Source organism: Xenopus tropicalis, chromosome 2, assembly GCF_000004195.4.
Source record: "Xenopus tropicalis strain Nigerian chromosome 2, UCB_Xtro_10.0, whole genome shotgun sequence".
Taxonomy (NCBI): domain Eukaryota; kingdom Metazoa; phylum Chordata; class Amphibia; order Anura; family Pipidae; genus Xenopus; species Xenopus tropicalis.
In genome coordinates this window covers 136,959,047-136,979,342 of record NC_030678.2, presented here as the reverse complement: position 1 = coordinate 136,979,342, position 20,296 = coordinate 136,959,047, and the positions used below count along the sequence as shown (strand labels likewise).

General features: G+C 40.8%; 2 protein-coding genes across 4 annotated transcripts in view; both read right to left on the bottom strand.

Annotated features, from left to right (window-relative positions):
• Positions 1–1,197: 1,197 nt before the first annotated feature.
• LOC100494223 (protein S100-B) lies at positions 1,198–10,835 on the bottom strand. Of its 3 annotated transcripts, XM_002934521.5 has the most exons (3): positions 10,324–10,835; positions 8,269–8,404; positions 1,198–1,623 (listed from the first exon to the last, which is right to left on the bottom strand). In XM_002934521.5, the coding sequence occupies exons 1-3, from the start codon at positions 10,374–10,376 to the stop codon at positions 1,483–1,485; spliced, it is 330 nt and encodes a 109-aa protein (XP_002934567.2). In that variant the 5' UTR covers positions 10,377–10,835; the 3' UTR covers positions 1,198–1,482. The 3 variants fall into 3 exon arrangements, with proteins under 3 accessions (XP_002934567.2, XP_031753017.1, XP_031753018.1); XM_031897157.1 differs by lacking the exon at positions 10,324–10,835 and having other exon boundaries at positions 8,269–8,545; XM_031897158.1 differs by lacking the exon at positions 10,324–10,835 and having other exon boundaries at positions 1,198–1,620; positions 8,269–8,545.
• Positions 10,836–12,478: 1,643 nt separating this feature from the next.
• The window catches only part of kcnh3 (potassium channel, voltage gated eag related subfamily H, member 3), a 20,436-nt gene continuing 12,618 nt past the window's right edge, over positions 12,479–20,296 (bottom strand). Inside the window, exons 10-17 of the mRNA XM_031897156.1 lie at positions 18,705–18,974; positions 17,925–18,124; positions 16,723–16,972; positions 14,796–15,013; positions 14,140–14,396; positions 13,973–14,064; positions 13,744–13,805; positions 12,479–13,227 (exon numbers count right to left, since the gene is read on the bottom strand). Of these exons, the coding sequence (XP_031753016.1) occupies positions 12,913–13,227; positions 13,744–13,805; positions 13,973–14,064; positions 14,140–14,396; positions 14,796–15,013; positions 16,723–16,972; positions 17,925–18,124; positions 18,705–18,974 (1,664 nt within the window). The 3' untranslated portion in view covers positions 12,479–12,912. The remainder of the gene's footprint in view (positions 13,228–13,743; positions 13,806–13,972; positions 14,065–14,139; positions 14,397–14,795; positions 15,014–16,722; positions 16,973–17,924; positions 18,125–18,704; positions 18,975–20,296) is intronic.

The following is a 20,296-nucleotide window of genomic DNA, read 5'->3' as shown; positions in this document are numbered from 1 at the left end:
GCAACTAGCACAAAGTACTCACCACCTGCTCAGCCCATAATGGGATGAATTGAAGGCTTATAACACCTTAAAGGGGACGAGTCACCCTAAGAAATAATTGCAAATCATATTTTAGCAAAACGAGCTTTAATTACACCATAAAAATATATTTAAATGTGGTTTGCTTTACTGTTTTGGAATCCACAGTTAGAGCATACAGGCCGGTGCCATTTTGTGGAAACTATTATCAAGGCAAGCTTTGCGTCATCCCAAAATCTCATGTATGTGCCAGAAATGAGGACTGATGCCCATGCACGGGCTGCACAATTATAGATGGTGGGGAGGGCAAAGAGGGCAGTGACATCGAGGAAGTGCAGAAAGGGGAAAGTGATTGCAGGGCCTCAGGCGTAAAGAGGTCTTATGTTTAATTTCAAAGGACTTTTGATATACTGCTTATTATTTCACCCAGACATAATAAGCTGTATATCAAAAGTTCTTTTAATTTTTTATTAATAATAACTTTTAGTGCATTAGTGCATATACTATCATTGGTGCGCTCTGTCTGATATTCAGGTTACTGGCTCCTGGCCTGTTTCTGATTATTTCACATTTCTGCTGGCCTAGAGCTGTGCCTTGAATTTAGATTTTGAGCTGCTTGACCACTCTGACACCACATCATTGTATGCAAGTTATTTCCAGTCCTGACTTGTGAGCTGGACTTGTGGAGCCCAAGTAGAAAGATGAAATTAGGAGATGCGCAAGTTAACTATATGGCAATATGTTCTTTACCCAGGAACCATCTGATGAGTGGGGTGATATATTTCTAATATTTTAATTAATTTTCCTTTATTCTTTGGAACCTAATAATCGTATTCTGTCTTCAGCCTGAAGTTTTCTGTTACCATAATTTCCCTATAAATTAAAGAAAACTAGGAACTAGGGGTAAGCAGTGGGGACTGGCAATCTGTGGATTCAGGCAAATGCCAGAGGGGCTGCTGTAAGATGCCATATAGACAGTCACTATTTATTGGGCTGGAGGAGGCTGTTAGCCATGATTGTATCCTAGTCCAGAGGGTCCCAACAGGGGGCCCCAATTATAGGTCAGCAAGAGCTGTTCAGGTGTAACATCATTTCTTTTACACTTGCCCCTATTTTGTTTAAAATGATTTCCTCTGTGTTATTTATTATTTCCATAGGGAATAGAATGCACCACTCAGGTTTCTATTTCAATTTATCTTAATTTAATGAGAACAGAAAATATAACTGAGGTACCAGAAGCTGAGCATTTCTTAGTCATCCAAACAGAGAAGGACTACTCAAGCTTATCCTTGTTTGTCTAATACTGATGCCATTCCCCAGTGTCTGATTTCTTTCCCTCTGGGATCTGGCCCTGATACTGTTTCATATCTCAGTCTTTAATAACATTTTATAATTGAGTTGTGCCTTCATGATATGTGTCAGATGAACCCAAGCTGTGCATTTGGTCCATGTGATTGGTCTTCTTCAGTCTTCATGGAATGACTTATGGCAAGCAGATGTGACCATAGCAATGAGTGCAGCATATTCGCTGAAGTCTATCTCCTGGTCATGATTCTCATCCAGGTCTGTGAAGATGATATCCAGTGTCTCAGAATCTTGGATCTGCTAAGGAGGGAAATCAAATCTTAGCAAGTATGCTGTTTCAGCAGGTACAGACAACTTACAGAAACTGTATGGTGTGGTTACAACCACAAGTGCAGCTGTGCTCTGTGCCTCTCAGTCCCGTGCTTCTGTGTCTGTGGACACAAGGGAGACCCTGGAGCTACTGCCGCCTCCTGACCAGGGAGTAGCTTCATGGTTCCCTCACTGCACTCGTGTAGATAATAAATCACCTACTGGATAACTGCTACTGTTCTGTAAAAGGCACCTAACTTTAAATATACTCTTTGCATAGAACAGTGGAATGCACGTGTCTCTCTGCACAGGCTGTGGGCAAACATAGGGGAGTTTGTCGTTTCTGTGACACATTTCTGTGACTGCTTGTGTTACCTGCACAGCTAACCTTAGGCTGTCTGTATATATTGGGTCCAACTGGGCCCTGCACCATCAGAGAATTTATACCCACTCAGCAGCAGATCCTTTTACATTGATTCCCAGCTGGTTGGAGAAACAGAAAATGTTCCACAGCAGTATATTCAGAGGTTACTTAGTGTGTTTAGAACGGAGCACTTCTCTCACTCTGCGTTTCAGAAGTTCTGCCAGATAATTAGTGGTTGTATACGTGTGATTGGCAAAATACATACTGAAATCACATGCACAAATATAATAAGCAATTTGTAAATGTGAATACATACAAGTGCATATGCCATAATGATGTTGCTCCTTTCCCTTTAATCCACTGTACACAATCACACAAAAGCATGTGTGGTGGCTCCCTATTCACGCCTAGTGACTACAAGAGCCCACACTTAGCATACACACCTCATACACAAACACAGAAATAACTTCCAGCTCACATTCCCCTATCTAACAGCCCCAGGGCACAGCTCCAATACAGACATTAATATGCTGCAACTGGAAGATCAAAAAATAGTTTTTAATAGGCTGTTTTTTCAACAAAAAGCAGAAGCAGAATTTAAAGGTAACTAATACATATCTGGTTAAGAATAAGATGCAACCAGCGCCGGATTTGTTATCTGGGCGCCCCGAGGCCATCCCCATTCACGTGCGGCTTGGGTGGCACGCCGCCCCCAAATTTGTACCGCCCTAGGCCCGGGCCTTTGTGGCCTCACCACAAATTGGGGCCTGGATGCTACAGCCTATTTTACAACAGCAAGTGAAATGGGAAAAGTACAGTTTTGTCCCACAATGCAGCATTTTTTACTACAAATCCTGTAAACAGATTTGTGGTCAGTATTAAAATTTGCACAACTGCACACTTTGACGTCAATCAAATTTTCGGAGTAGGAACCGCATCATTTGTGGGAGTGCAGCACCTGCTAACACAGACTGCAGTGGGAACCCTGGAATTACCACCACTATTATCAACAGACATACTTGGCACTACTTATGTATTTAGGCACAAGTGCATAGGATTAATGACGTGCAAGCAACAAGTATTTTTGTACAACCCTGTAATAAACTGCTGGCTAGCAGTGGGTTAATACTTCTGCTGTGTTAGTTCAGGTACAGATACACACTGGAACTTTTGATATATTTATTAGAACATGGCAGGTAGATCTGGCCTGCTCCATGCTTGCTCTCAGCTTAACAGGAAGCACACAACAGGAACAGGAATATCATCATCATCAATTAATGGCAAAACAGCAAGAATGCCATTAACCAAAATGTCTATACAAGCAGGTTACTACATTCCTCCCTTTTTAGCAAAAAGTAGATCTCAAAAATATATATATATTATATATATGTAACCAACAGTTATAACTCAGTTCTAAACATTTTAAGGCAGAAATGTCCAAGTTAACAATAACATAGTGGCATTATAAGTCCAGTCTGTCAGGAGCCTTGCGTGCCCGTATCGGATACCTCCGTTCACCCTCAGAGGCTGTAGCACTGGTTGGATTAGATGGATTGTTGGCATCTGGTTCCTGTGAGGGCGCTACAGGTACTTGAAAGTCAATGGTAGAAAATGAAGGAGGTACAGGTGACACACTCTTATCTGGAACCAGATGCTCCACATGGACATGAATGTGACGATTACCAATTTGAACCTCATACGTCAGGGGACCCCTTCTATGACAAATGGTCCCTGGAGACCAAGGGCGCCCTGAGTGGCGGAAGTCTCGAACCAAGACCTTATCACCTGGGTAAAAGTTTCTGATTCTTTGTCTGGAGCTATTATGTGCTTTGACTTGTTGCTTCTGATGTTTCTCCACTGTATCAGCTAAAGAGGGTTTAAGCAAATCCAACCTGCTTCGGAGGTGCCTCTTTAAAAACAGTTCCGCTGGGGTACTTTCAGTGACTGAATGTGGCGTATTCCTATAATTAAACAGAAAACGGCAAAGTCTCAACTCTCCTGTAGTGCGAGCGGACTCACTGGCTACTGAGTGTTTCATCCAGGCTTTTTTAAATGTCTGAACAGCCCGTTCAGCAGCACCATTTGAAGCTGGGTGATAAGGTGGAGTTAATTTGTGCCTGATACCGTTTTGTTTCAAGAAGTACTGGAATTCCTGAGATGTGAACTGAGGTCCATTATCTGAAACCAATTCCTTTGGCAGACCATAGGATGCAAACAAATTACGAAGCAAGGTAATCGTTTTCTCGCTTGTACTCGTTTTAGTGGGTAACACCTCCAACCACTTGGAATAGCTGTCTATAACCACAAGAAATGTTTGCTGGTTTATTTCGGCATAGTCAATATGGATTCTTTCCCACGGCGATGTGGCCCATGTCCATGGGTGAAGGGGTGCAGTGGGTGGCTGATTTTGTACAGAAGCACAAGCAGTACACTGACTTACAAAAATTTCTATATCTTGATCCAGGCCTGGCCACCACAGGTAACCACGAGCTCGTGCTTTCATCCTGTTTACACCTGGATGGCCTTCGTGAAGTTCATGCAAGAGCCTCTGACGATATTTTGGGGGAATGACAACCCGTATCCCCCACAATAAACAACCTTGATCTATGGAAAGCTCATCTCTCTTTCAAAATATGACTTAAGGATTTTGTCAGAGCTGTAGTTTGGCCAGCCTTTGGAAGTAAAGTCCCACACTTTTGCAATAAGAGGATCACGACTTGTTGCAGCTGCAATATCTTTGCAAGAAATAGGTAGTTCCTCTGCAAATGAAACTTGAAAAATGACACTTTCGTCATGAACATCTGTTGTATATGGGCACGGAAGCCGTGATAGAGCATCTGCATTCCCATGATCCTGAGAACGTCTATATACAATATCATAGTCATATGCCAATAGGAGTAGTGCCCACCGTTGCATTCGAAGTGCTGCCAATGTTGGAATTGCTGATTTTGGCCCAAGAATGGCCAGAAGTGGTTTGTGATCAGTGACCAGTGAAAACTTCCTTCCATAAAGATATTTATGAAATTTTTTTACTCCAAAAATAATACTTAGTGCCTCCCGCTCTATTTGAGCATAGTTGCGCTCTGTTTGTGTTAGGGTTCTAGACGCAAAAGCAATTGGATGTTCTTCTCCATTAGGCAGTATATGTGATATAACTGCTCCAACTCCGTAGGGTGAGGCATCACATGCTAATCTGAGTGGCTTACTAGGGTCATAGTGTGCTAGCCACTTGCTGTTCATTAGTCTTTGCTTTGCATCCTGAAATGCTTTTTCACACTCGGCTGACCAAGCCCACTTGGTATCTTTCTGCAAAAGTTCATGTAAGGGTTGTAATAATGTTGACAGATTTGGAAGGAACCGTCCATAGTAATTTAGCAGTCCTAAGAAGGAGCGTAGTTCAGACACATTTGAAGGTGAAGGTGCATTAACAATAGCAGTTAACTTTGTTTCTGTTGGGTGAAGACCTTGTGCATCTATGCGGTATCCTAAGTATTCTACAGACTCCTGGAGAAAGTGACACTTGGACAATTTTACTCGCACCCCAGATGCTTTTAATTTTGATAACACCTTATCTAACAGTGCCAAGTGCTTTTCAACCGTTGAACCTGTAATTAAAATGTCATCCAGAAAACAGACCACATGATCAATTCCTTGAAGAATCTGATCCATTGCATGCTGAAAAATAGCTGGAGCTGTAGATACTCCAAATGGTAAGCGCTGGTATTGGAACAACCCCTTGTGTGTGTTGATGGTAAGAAATGGCTTTGAATCCGGATCCAGCTCTAGCTGTTGATAGGCATTTGATAAATCAATTTTGCTAAAGTATTTACCTCCAGCAAGTGTAGCAAACAAGTCCTCTACATTTGGTAGTGGGTAGGGTTCTGGTTCAATACAGCGATTGACAGTGACCTTGTAGTCACCACAAAGTCTAATAGTTTTGTCCTTTTTTGGGACCACTACAATTGGGGCAGCCCAGCTGCTGTATTTGACACGTGACACAATACCATAATGTTCCATTCTTTCTAGTTCTTTCTCCACAGGTTCTTTAAGAGCATATGGCAAGGGACGTGGCTTATGAAAAATGGGCTTTGCATCTGAATTTACAGTGATAGTTGCCTTTAGCCCCTTAATACTGCCAAATTCTTCCTTAAAGAGGGAGTCATGTTTACTCAGGATCTGTTCCAGATTTTTGTGAAAGGTAGCTTCAGTTTGTTTGATAGTAAATATTTTAGCCCAATTCAGCTTTAGGTGCTTCAACCAATTTCTGCCCAAAAGGGTGGGCCTGTTGCCCTTCACAACCACTAAAGGCAATGTAAATGACTGACCTTCATATGTGACTGGTGCTAGAATCTCTCCAAGTACAGGAATCTTCTCTCCAGTATAAGAAGTGAGATGTAAAAGTGAGTTCTGCAGTGCAATTCCACCTAAACAGTTCTTGTAAACAAACTCTGATATTAGTGATACAGATGCACCTGTGTCAAGTAACATGTTTACTGGATGCCCATCAATTTCCAGCTTAATATGAATGCCATCATCTCCCCCATGCGTAGTATTGACTGTATTCAAGTCTGTGCAGTCACTTTCCTGGCTGTCACAATTAGTCACATATTGCGCCCTGGGCCTGCCTGGTTTGCTTCTGCAGACACGAGCAATGTGGCCTAACTTTCCACAATTTCTACAGGTTTCTGATTTATATCTGCAGCTCAGTTGCTGATGCAGGCCCCCACAGCGGTAGCAGGGTTTGACCCTTTGTGTCTGAAATGCTTGCTCACCTGTAACTGACACTGTAGGTGGCTGTGGTGAATTTTGTGAGATGGGTTTAGACTCTGTAGTTATTTTAGGGATATCTGTAAATGAAGAACTATTTTGCTCTTTGAATTGCTGAGAGTCACTTCTGGTTAATTCTATGGCCAAGGCAATGTTACAAGCAGACTTGAAAGTGAGATCTGCTTCATTTAGCAGCTTATGCAGGTAGAACTCATCATGGAGGCCACATACAAACTTATCTCGCAAAGCCTGATCCAGGAATGTACCAAATTCACAGGAGGCAGATAGCCGTTTTAAATCCAAAATATAGTCTGCAAGGCTTTCCCCCATTTTGTGATTTCTCCTATAAAATCTAAAGCGTTCCGCAATGATGATAGGCTGGGGTTTATAATGCTGAGAGAGGGTCTCTGTAATTCTCTCATAGGACAATTCAGTGGCCTTTGCAGGAGCTATAAGAGTTTTAAGGAGACTGTAGGTTTTTGCTGGCAGTGTAGCAAGTAAAATATCTGCTTTCTTTTCCTGACTAACATCATTTGCAGACAGCCATCTCTCAAATCTTTCCAAATAAGACTCAAATTCTTCAGCAGATTCTGAAAACTCTGGGACTTTCCCAATGGCAGACATTGTAGCAAGTTACTCACTGTGCAGAGAAGGAATCATGCAGCCTGTGCAGCCTGTTTGCTCTGCAGCTGAGTCTGTTTCTGAGTCCAAATACACAAATCCTCGTCGCCACTGTAATAAACTGCTGGCTAGCAGTGGGTTAATACTTCTGCTGTGTTAGTTCAGGTACAGATACACACTGGAACTTTTGATATATTTATTAGAACATGGCAGGTAGATCTGGCCTGCTCCATGCTTGCTCTCAGCTTAACAGGAAGCACACAACAGGAACAGGAATATCATCATCATCAATTAATGGCAAAACAGCAAGAATGCCATTAACCAAAATGTCTATACAAGCAGGTTACTACAAACCCCAACTGTGTCTGTGATTATAAATGAGCCCTGTAGTGTAAGCCCCATGCACCCTTTGGTTTATATTCTTGATTAGGGATCACTGAACATGCGCTTCTGTATCATTATCACTTGGCATAAAGGTTTGCAAATGGGCCATTCATACATAATTGTTGGAGGAGCATTGGGAGTGCATTGATGTAGAGTTCAGTTCAGCAAAGGCGCTATCACATATTCTATCTACGAATCCTGCCGACAACCTGCAGTGCCACATAGCTGTGATGTGCCCTCCAGGGAGTCACACCCATTGTTACTCTATCATCCTATTTACAGACCTAGGGGATAATGGAATAAAATGCTAAACATTTGTTATAGGTCTAATAAAATGTAGCAACCAATCATCAAGGAGAATTTACTGGTTACCTGCGTGAAAGTGAACAGTTGATTGATTGCTATGGGTTACTACATACAGGTAAACTTTACACCTGTTATTACATTCCAATCCTTCTTTTGTACCTAAGACAAATATCCAATGTACGCCCTCGCTTTACCTTGACGAAGGTAGACAGTTGAGTGTTAATAAGTTCTTTCAGATCCCCTTTTCTCAGCTTGCAGTTTTCCCCTGAATACGAATGGAAGATCTTAATAATATTCACCATGGAGTTTTCAAGTTCTGTCAGGTCCTGTCTGAAATGAAGAGGGAAATCCATGAGAGAAAAGATAAACACATGAATGCACACATGCATTTATTGACACTGTGGAAAACTAACCAGCCTCCTTCCGCAGTTGCAACTAGATCTGGACTGGGATTCAGAATAGGCCCTGGGATTCAAGTACACAGAGGCCCAAACAGCCCCCCCATCAGCCCACTAAATAGTGACTGTCTATGGCATATTACAGCAGCCCTTCTCGTATTTGCCAGAATCTACAGATTGCCAGTCTGGGCCTGGTTGTCATAGCTTCAAGTTCTCATTAGTATTGGCTTATTTAGCTTGCAGCTATTGAGCTGAAAGATTTATGTATTGTAGGTAAGGAAATACCTTCACTCACTTTCCTAAGTATCTGGTTCCTCCTCATAGGCCCTGCATGACGATGAGTGTTGTAGACAGTTTCTGAATGATGTCCCTATTGGCCACTTTATTGGTCGTTTTCATTTACCAATCATAGCAGACAGTCCAGTCGTGGGACAAAGCTTCAAGCAGAGGTTTGATGTAATACATGGGAAGAATCTGTTATCAAAAGTCTTGGCAACCTGCACAGTTAAACCTATCTTCCGTCTGATATTTCTTTGCTCTGATTCAAGTCCTGGCTGCAAAGTTTAGAAATTATAGCCATTCAAAATGAAAATACATTTACTACTGGCAATGAAGTACATCTGAGCAGGATTAGCTTCTGGCATGGTTTCCTTGCTTTAGGCCAATTATCCACAATTGTGCATTTTTTTGTGTGCTGTTTTTTTATAAACCAATTTATACAAATGTGCCTTAAAAATGTCTTGACGTGCCATGCAGGCCCTGAGGCCCCAGCCACCCAGCCCCATACCAAACTGTTTTATTGAGCCAAAGCAAACACTGGATGCAAGTGGAGCTTTAAAATATTGTGTGGTACCAAAACAGTGAGTGCCCTAGGTTTCAAGAAAGGGAAACTTCAGGAGCAAGGGGAAAGTGTACTTCCCTAGTCTTGGAGTCTGACCTCCACCCAACCCACAATAATTGCCTAAATTTCAACCCTAACCTAATTGTAAACCTGCAGGTCCAGTGGGTTATGGCTCAACCCACACATTAGTAATGCAAAGAATGTGTTAATGCATTATATGACTGCTTTACTAAACCATTGACTAACAATTGCCAGCCTTGGGTTGATTATAAGTCTCTGAATTGTTAGTTATACCAGAGAAGGGATCAATGAACCTCCAATGAGACCAGCAAGATATAACTGACATCCCCATACCATAAGCCTGGCAACCCCACACATTAAACTCTCTTTTCCTATTGTTTCCTATAATTTCATAAACTGTTATGTGAGCTGAAATTGTGAAATTCTGTATATAGTTTAATAAAGAAATACTGGAAAAAAATGAATGTGTGGTCGGGGGCCTTTTTAGGAAACACTATTTTGCTTATTTTCATCCAAAGATATTTTTTATATTCCAAGTTTATTTAGCTTTTATTTAGTTTATTTATGTTTTGTTGAGTTAAGTAAGCCATGGTATGTAGTTTCATTTACAAAACATTTTCTAAACTATAATATTAATAATCAATAAGTAAAATATCCTAGTCTATGCAGTTGTTCCCAAAATGTCATAATAAACATTCAACTTAAAATATAAATATTTCTCTTCCCCATTTCTTATCCCCATCGCAACCTTTGTGTAAGTTCATCCTGTGACCACTGGCTATTCCTTCATTGCAATAACTTTGATAGAATTTTAGAATTTCAAACTGAGTAGGAGATAACAAACTCTTTGATCCAGAGCTCAACAGTCCTTCCAGCCAATAATTATCTGTTCTCTAGGTGGGTTTTCTCCCATATGAAGTCTTGACCACTAAACAAATGAAAGGGTAATAAAATAATGAAATAAATTTCAGAATCAGAAAAAAAAATACCTGTCATCCACAGACAACATAGCGGTTCTCCCCTGCTTCGGTGTATTATCCATCCCCAGCTGAAGTGCCAGACCCTCTCAGCAGCCAAACCAAACCCAAACTGCCTGCAAGGATCTCAGTGCCCCCTATACTCTTTCCGCAGATTTACTGTTGGCTTTCTGTAAATCAATAAGCACTTTGCTCAATTTCCTCCTGCCTGGTAATTAGGACTTTGTGATCTTAATGGAGTATTAAGGAAGGAAAACAAGACAATAGACTCTTGAATGCATTTCTTACGTGCACAAAGAAGACAAGCTTTAGTGTCTGGAATAGCTGCTACTGAGGGTTAACCCCATGCTACACACAGTTTTGGTTTCAGAAAAACCCCTACTGGTGGTTGTCTTAGGACAATGCCTAGGAACTGGTTTCTTGCGTGTCAGGTAATTGTATAGCATATGATAGAGTAACAAGCAAAATAAAAGCTTGTTTTTATATAAACATAAAATAATCCAATATATAAAGAACATTGCTGCATATAGATTCATGCTTAGTGGAGCAGTGAACTTGTCACCTGTGTGGTGGAACTTGTTACAGTTTCTAGATGGTTGTGTTGTAGTTTAGCTGACATAATAGATATGAATGTGCCTGAGTAGTGATGGGCGAAATGTTTCGCCAGGCATGGATTTGCGGCAAATTTCTGTGTTTCGCCATTGGCGGATTGTTTCGCGAAATGGATGAAAAAATTCACCGCAGAAAAATTTGCCGCACCTCCAAATATTGTCGTAGGTGACAAAAGAATAGCCATGTGCGACAAAATAATAGCCGCGCAACAGAAGAATAGCTGCGCAACAAAAGAATAGCCGTGGGCAACAATTTTTTTGACGCGCAACATTTTCACCGCTTCGCAAATTTTTCGCCATTTCAAGAATCTTTTGAAACATTTGCGCATTTTTCGCCAAAGCAAAACGGGACAGATTCGCTCATCACTATGCCTGAGATATGAAGTTTAATATAAGTTTGTATAGCAAGAAACTCAAACTTATTGGTCAGTTGTATTAAAGTTGTTCATTAGTTGTATGGGGTGTTTCATTCCTGGGGCAGGAGTAGCTTACGGGTCTCCTGTTCCTCAGATTATACTTGTGATCCTTCCATATGTTTTGCACAAATGCTATTCATTGCATTCATGTTGAAAACAGTTGGCTGAAAGTCAAAACAGCGGTGTAATAAAGGGGAACTCCAAACCAAAATTTGTTAAAGAGCCTGACACAACACTAAAACCCCTAATATACCTATCACTGTACCTTCAAAAACTATGAATAAATACTATTTGTATATGTTGAAATCCAGCTGCAAAACAGTTAGCAGGGAGGAGGGACTTAAACATTGATGTTACAAATTGTAACAACTTCTCCACAGCTTACAGACAGCATGCAGGAACTACTGTCATGTTCCTTTCCTTATTGACATCATGTGTGCAGGGAATTGTGGGATTTGGAGGAGGCAGGCTGAGGACAGGTGACTACTTTTACTTAAAGAAGTCAGATCAGCAGGAGAATAGGGAGCTAGGCTTAGGTAACTGTTCCAAACCATATTATTACATTAAAAATCATGAAAAGGCTGCATATTGTTAAATTGATGTATATTGCAAAGTTGCTTGAAATTATGTTTACTTTTCAAAAAGCTTAAGTTGTGTTTGGGTGGCGTTCCCCTTTAACAATTCATTTTATACTTTTCTTTTATTTGGATTAGTAAAGCAAGTTTCAAAGCTTTTCAGACATGAAACAGCTGCAACATTTCCTGACCATCCGCGAACTTATGGGCAAATCTCATTCATAAATAATGAAGCCCTACAATGGTTAATATAGTAATTAGCAATGGACTGTCTGAAGTGACATCTCTAGCTCATTCTCTCAGTAATGGCAATTACCTTGTGGGCTGCTCCTTGTTTTGTTCCCGACACTGCACAGACTCTCAGATGGAAATATATTTGACTGCTGATGTGCAGAGGGCCCTGAGCCTGGGTAAATACCTATTGTAACGTTTATATAGCAAATAGCCTGGCTACTATTGCCTCCAGTCTGGCTCATTGACCTTTGTAGCCAGCAGACTAGTCACTAGAACTGCAGATAATGCTGCTCACCTTCATGTGAATACAGTTTATATAATCAGGACTCTGTGTTGCTCAAATTGTCCAATTTATTTAACTTATAACTTATATGTTATATGTAACTGATTATAAAGACATAAACCACTGAGGATGGGCCTTCCCCACCCCCAAAACACATTCACATTGATGTTCCATCACAATTTGAGAGATGATATAATTAACAGGGGGCCCAGGATTACTGCCCCCCCACTTCCCTAGCTCCCAGACTTGGTGAAGAGTCCCGGTACTGTTAGAGCCCCCATACTGTGAGGCCACCATTTCATACTCCTGTTCCTTTATCTCTGGTACAGAAGCTTGGCTCTGTGTCACCTCCTTTCTGTGAAGAGATAGAGTGCATTTCTAGAGCTTGAAGATCAGTGGTTACATAGTCTTTTTTGACAGTTCTGCCATTGAAATCTTCCACTGCAGTTGATGGAGGCCCAGAATTGAGCGGCTCGTTCTGTTCAAATCCTCTTAAATGGAGCCACAGAGGGGTGGGTGGGCCCCCAAAGCCAGGATAAATGTCTTTCTGAGCAAGATGGGACAGGACTTATATAGCAAATATGGGAGTTTTTTTCTACCCTTGGAGGATGAAAGAGCGATGGGCATGTGGTTGCAGTATCCCCAGTAGTAAGTGCCCCGGCCTCACACTGCATGAGCAAGTCTCTTCTATGGAAGCAGGGAGAGGCACCGCAGGGCATGACAGACACATGCATTGCATGACGCAGAGCCTGCAGCCCTTCCCTCAGCTCTTGCACCTGGGAGGACAGGTCTGACACCTGGGGGAATAAAGCAATTTATTTTCAGTCTTTATTACTATTCTTTGATCATTTTTATTATTACTGTCTTCATTGCAATCTTTCATAGCAGCCTACTGTTATCTAGAATGCTCGGGACCGGCAGTCTTTCCATAATTTGGATCTCTATACAATCATTTAAACATGATATAACCCCAATTGGATTGTTTTGCCTGTAATAAAGATTCATTTTAATCTTTAGTTTAAATGTTTACTAAACCTGAATCACTCCTGTAGATTAAAGGTCAAAATACATGAATGTTTGGTTTATGGTCAAAGAAACAAAAGAAGTAAAGTTTCTCTTTGCTTGCTGGTCACCGCAAACACATTTTTGAGTACTATGGGTTACTAGACATGCAAACCTCATATTTAATCAAATTGTCCCAATGCGAGTCTAAATTACACTTAAAAGAGACATATCTATCACATTCAATCTCTTTATATTCAAAACATTTTTAGACAGGTAGGACTGGGATTGAACAAGAACATGACACTCACTGCTTGGCTAAGTCTCTCCATATTGTCAGTAGCTCTTGGCTCCGTGGATAAAAACAAAGGCTCTGTAAGCAGAATGAACAAATGATGAACTATTAGAGAGAAAATACTGAACTAGAAATATGTTCATCATCATGGCAACAGCTACACCCCCAATAGGCAGTCACTTGGCAGTCATTTCTTTGTGGTCGGTTCCTGAATAAATGTGTACACAACAGATGTATGTGGTTACCTCCAGAAGTAGCTGGAGGGTTGTTACATTCTGGAAAGTTAAACCTCTCTGGGACTGCAGTGGAATTTTCCTCTTCTATCCCATCTACCACCCTGCAAAGAAAAATATCCCCAGTATATTATAAATGTCAATGCACAAGTCAGTCCAGAGAACAATAAAAGACTTACCTTGGGCTGAGTTCTGTAGGTCTGGCATAGGATACGCATGGGATGTCCAGTTCTCTAGCACCAACCCCAGTGGGAGTGTGGCTAAGTGTCATTTCTTTAGCAGTGCGGCGAGGGCTGCAAAGGGAAAACCGTGACGGAGAGGAGCACAGATGAGGGGATTTTTGGGGAGTGAGTGAAACACTGAACTTTGGTGATTCTTCTTGTCTTTTGCCATGAGAGTTCTGATTTTCAAATAATTGCTGAGCATAGACATCACTCTAAGAAAGAAAATCACACTGTTATCTCATGAAAAGTATATTGCCTGGCCCACTGCTTCCACATTCATGTTGTTGTGAATATTAGAGGGCAGTTCTCTTCCATATTTCCATGCAGCTAGAGTCCAAATAAAATCAGCAGCTAGCTATTAATAAACAAAAGCTCCCAACAACTGTTACTTTTTAAGTGGCTCTATTCTGAATTGGTCTTTATAATTCAACAATTAGCAGACAGGTTTTCTGCAGTCCTATAGCCATTTATGGGTCTTGTAGCTAAGTACCTGCCTTAATAAGTGAAGCAAGTGCTGAAATGCAAGAGTGAAAGAGAGAAAGCAGCACAGGGCAGCAGTAGTGGGGTAAGAGAACAGAGATGGTTGATCTTTTGTGTATGAACTCTCTCACCTCATGTGCGCACTTGCTGCCTCCCAGATTGTAGCTCAGTTGCTTTGTGATCTGACAGGTGAATTTCTGGGCATATTCAGGGTAAAGGGATAATGTGTCACGGAGGCCCCTTTGACCGATCCCCTGGAGGTCACAATATGTTAATGCCTTGACATCAGCATTTGATTTGATTACTATATCCTCGGAACAAAGCTCACAGCCAATTAAATCTCCCTTTCCTAAGGAAACAGAGAAACAGAAAAATGTGTTTTTGCTGAATCAGTTGGGGGAGCGCACTGAGCTCGGCTCTGCACAAAGCAATATACTGTATCAGCAACAAATACCAAAGGTACAGTATTCATATTCAGAGATCAATGGCCTCAAGAAATCAACCCACCTTAGCATGGTGCTGTACTACCAGCTGGGTAGGTTACACTGATATTTGAAACAGTATTCACAACTGTCCAACACATGTATATGGCTCTTCTGCGGTTAGGTTAGAATAACCTTGTATGGCACATTCCCTTAAACTTGACCCATGAATATAAAAGTGAGGCCATAACATTTTTTTTCAATACTGTTTTTTTGTTTATGTATGACAGAGAACAATAAATAACAAAGTCAAGGAATAAGAATAAACTGACTAATGAAAACCCCAACAAAGAAGAAACCCACACACACAAGAATACATTTTTGGTGTAGAGAAGGATGTGTAGTGAGATTTATCTACACTAAGGTAAATGTAAATCCTATTTTAATCATGTTATATTATGTAAGTTCTATTTCTATAAGTCCTTTGTTTTAAAAAAGAAAATATATATTTCCTTCATGAAAGACATCATCCAATCAGAAAAAGATTAATTGCTTTAAGGCAGCTATTTAAATGTCATCCTAATTGGATATGTCTGTGTTTATTTACCGCAGAGAAAGAAAAGTCAAGTCAGAGACAGACCTTAAGATGGAAACAACAGGCCAGCACTGGCTTTGTTGGCAAATGTTATGCCAAACTGATGATGTTCAATGTTGCCTGAGAAAGGGTGTAGGAAAAACAAATATTATTGGACTAACAGAGCTGCAGGTAGTTTACCCATTAGAAATAGCCATCAGTGTGATCAAAGCCTGACATTACTCACAATGTAAGCCTTTAAAATAATTTATGGAAGTTTTCTTTGAGAAGAGAGAGATAGGGAATAGCGACAAAAAATACAAATATTTTGTAAGAAGGATCTTCACAGCGCTAATATACCACCCTATCACCCTATCATATCGTCCTATGTACTGATGCTTAGGTAAAGGCAACTGAACATTTATGAGTAATATAAACAGTCAACAAGCAATTGGGTCCATGTTGGCCAGAAATCTGGCCTGACATGCTTTGGGTCCACTACAGGGTTAACTAATGGACAAACATAATTTGGTTTGAACTAATTGTATAAATATTTAGCATAAAATGTTGCTGAAATCTGCCCCTAGGCAGGCATCCAGTCACATTAGTTCTAAGAACCTTTAGGACAGAATGCACAAATAATTCTAATCCATGTAAACAAGATTAAAGAGAGCAAATGATAATTAGAGGACCAATATATTGAAGCTTGCCATATGCAGGCCAACACTGGTTGCCTAATCGACCACTTTAGACCAAGTTAGTAGTTTATTGTCCTATGTATATGGCCTGTTAAACATCTGGTCAGGAATCAGCCAGGTATCTATTGGACTGGTTCAAAAATTCCATCCGATGAGGACCAGTTGGTCCTTAGGCCAAATGATTGAATTAGCCTGATCTGACCAGGCCTCTGGTTGCGTGTTCAAATACCTTACTATGACTGCTCTGTCTCTATATTACTGATCTGATTGCTAGTGGCAAGACGCCCTTTATGACCTAACATCTAACTGCAAATAGAAGGCACAGGCTTACAACAACACAGCACAGGCTTGCTCTTCTGCAGACCTAGAATTGCCAACACCACCCCGTCCTTGAGAACTTCCATAGATCCCGAACACACACAGTATAAGGCCTCCAAAGCATCACCCTGTCGGATCAGGTACTCTCCTGGGGTACAGAAGGAACGTCTGATGTTTAGCGACAGGGACCGCAGACAGCCACGACTAGCCAAGGCAAACAGCGGCGACTGCAAGAGCTCCCTGTTGAGATGCATGGCAATATCAGCTCTCAGTTCATCTGGAAGACTGTGCAGAAGCTGTGAAAAAAAGAAACACTTTATTAAAATGCAAACAGTGTTTAAATGCTTTTTGTCTGTTGCATAATAAATTGCAGAATAATAACATCATTACTAGATTGGCAGCGATATGGCAGGATGTGAGGCCTATTGAACAGTATAATTGCTGCTTGGTAAAAAAATTGTTCATCATATAAAACTCCTATTATTGTGTTGTCTACTACAACTTCAGTTTTCTACTCTATGGCTGATATAATGTCTTCTTGGGTACAGATAACATGATTTGGAAATAGAGCGTTAAAAAACAGTTCTTGCAATGAGATATTGATGAGTCAGATTTTAAAAAAGTGGTCGTAAAGTGTATTTTATTCAGAGAGTTCCTTATTCAGCAACTGGATTCTGATCCTTTGACTTATTGAATGTTCATGGATGGCAGTCACAGCATGTTTAATGAGCGACAGTTTCCAGGCTGGATTTTGTAACCCTGCTTACAAAACTGCCATGGGGTCAAGGAGGCATTTACATTATAGAGAAAAATATTGTTATTTTGTATCCACTGGTCTCTTTGTGGAAGCTTGTTCACTGTATTGTGAAGACCACATTACTACCACCATGCTTATTTTGAGGTTTGTATATATAACACAGTGATCCCCAACCAGTGACTCGTGAGCAACATGTTGCTCCCCAATCCCTTGGATGTTGCTCCTAGTGGCCTCAAAGCAGGTTCTTATTTTTACATTCTTGGCTTGGGGGCAAGTTTTGGTTGCATAAAAACCAGATGTATTGCCAAACAGAGCCTCCTGTAGGCTGCCAGTCCCCATAGGGGCTACCAAATAGCCAATAACAGTACTTAGTTGGAAACCCAGGAACATGTTTTATGCTTGTGTTGCTCCCCAAGTCTTTTTACATTTTAATGTGGCTCATGAGTAAGAAAGGTTGGGGATCCCTGATATAACACAACAATGGCTCCCACCTGATTAGTGTCAATGCCATTATTCATGGTCCATGTGGTCTGCACGTACTCCAGCATGCGCTGTTTGAGAGGTTTGGGGATGGCATGGATACGGATGTAATCTCGCAGATCCCGGGTACGACTATGATAGAGGAAGCGTCTGGCATAAAGGCGCTGGATTATTGCTGTCACATTTCCAAAGACCAGGGCGTGCATCAGTGCTGCAGAGAGAAAGATCCAGTGCTGAGAGGGTGACCTGAAACCCTGTGTTTAAAAAATGCTGCATGTACAATAGTTTAAGGTCATATTTATACATTATATATGTATTTCAGAAATGTACATACTGTATAAGGAAACTAATTATATTATTGCATTCCAGTGGCAGATGGAGGGCCATTTTTTAACAAAAATGGAAAAAAATTGTTATTATTGCATTTCTGTTCCTAATATTACATACAATGTTCCCTTAACCTCCTCTTCCCAAGTATAGTGAAGTATAATGAAGTCAAATCTTTTACAAAACTGACAGGTCCATATCTGGACTGGGGCAAAAAATAGGTCCTGGCATGTCAGGTACACAGAGGCCCAAACAGCCCCCACCAACCCAATAAATAGTGACTGTCTGTGGCATCTTACAGCAGCCCCTCTGGCATTTTCCTGAATCCACAGATTGCCAGTCTGGGCCTGGAGAGACCCCTGCTATGGCTCCTCAGCAGCTTAATTAGTTTGGGAGCCATTTTTGTACATACTATTATATTGTGAATATAGAATGTCTGATGTATTTTGTTTTTAAAATCTTACCTCCAATCAACATGATACATAAGGAGAAGATCTTCTCTGTGTCAGTGTTGGCAGACACATTTCCAAATCCTACACTAGTCAGGCTACTGAGTGCAAAGTACAAGGATGTGATATAAGAACTCCTAAGTGAGGGTCCTCCAAGTAACACCATGTCTGTCTTGTTGGCTGCCTCCTCACTGTTATTATTTTGGGGAGTAAAACATTGACTGCTATTCCTTTTCCCCACATAGTAAGGGGTTTCCAAACGCCTTGCCAGCTCCTGTAGCCAACCTGGAAATGTTAGGACAGTTCTTTAGTATTTAAGGCCATCACCTTTAGAATAATTAAACAAAACCTTTGGTGAAGAATAAGATGTGATCAACAACAAAATTAATTTGAGAGTTTGGGCAGAAGGTTTTTTGGCTTGGTTTAAAAGGAGCATTGCCTGCAATGTCCAATAAGCCGCAAGTCTTAGAAAGCCAGTTATATAAATGAATAAATCAGTGGCATAAATAGGGGACCACTGGGGTTGGCTGGTATTTTGTCAGCCCAGTCATTAAAAATTATGCTTTATGAAATGTTAATAATAGGAAAAAACACAAAGAAATGGGAAGGCTGGTATTTTTACCAGAAAAGGTGGCAACCCTGGTGCAAAAACTAAACCTTTGCATATGGTCTTATTCTCAGGTCTCCTTGCAGCGCCCAAGGTGACTCAGGTGGACTCCACTAAGGGGGTAGGCCCGGGTGCTGCTCGCCTGGTAGTTATGTCACTGGGATAAATCAAGACTGAGTGTCACCTATTACATATATCTTAATAAACTAAGATCAAAGAGGCGTAAAATAAGCCATTGGTGTCGGGAAGGGGTTTCTTTATCTACTTATTCTCTTGCCCCCAGTCAATCCCTTACTGAACAAACTTGTAAATAATCTGTGATAAACATAGTGGATGTTTTGATCAATTACTGCAGAGAAAATGTGTGTGTTAAAGAAGGTGCAACATTGTACTGCCTTAAAAAACTGACAAAAAGGAGGTGGAGACCCCATAAATCAAGCTACAACTGATCTGTGCACAGATTCTGCATTAACACCCAAAGTAAAGAACAGAACATTGTTTATTCTCCAGATGTAACTAAATGTCTATAGAATTGCATCGACACCCCAGGAACGTCTCCCAGAGCAATGGAAATGCTGGGATATTTCTCTAAATGTACCAACATTCTACTTCACAATCACATTTTTTTCATGAATAAATAAAAAGGGAAAGGAGACCTTTGTGAACAGACTCGTTCTTTAACTGAAGGCTGAATATTCCCACATTTTATATTTTCCTTCTATTTTCATTTTAAAAATCAGGACCCACAAACCCAAAATACCTTTAACTTACTGTATTCATTAAAATTTGCATGAGTTTAAAGTACAAGAAGGTTCATGGGTGGGAGCAGTTGTACTGTGCGCCTTCCAGGCTGGAGCTAACATTAATGTGCACAGCTTTCTAAAAGAAATAATACTGACAGCTTTTGAAAGAGTTCCCCCTTATTCCCCGGACCTTATGCTTATTTTGCATGATACAGTACATGAGTACAGCAGCCCTTTGCAGTGGCAATTGGCCGACA

Excerpts from the sequence above, each read along its gene's own strand:
- LOC100494223 (XM_031897157.1), bottom strand. The coding sequence starts at position 8,463 with ATGCATGTGTGCATTCATGTGTTTATCTTTTCTCTCATGGATTTCCCT. Across the intron at positions 1,624-8,268 it reads AACTGTCTACCTTCGTCAAG|CAGATCCAAGATTCTGAGAC; the intron begins GTAAAGCGAGGG and ends TTCCCTCCTTAG.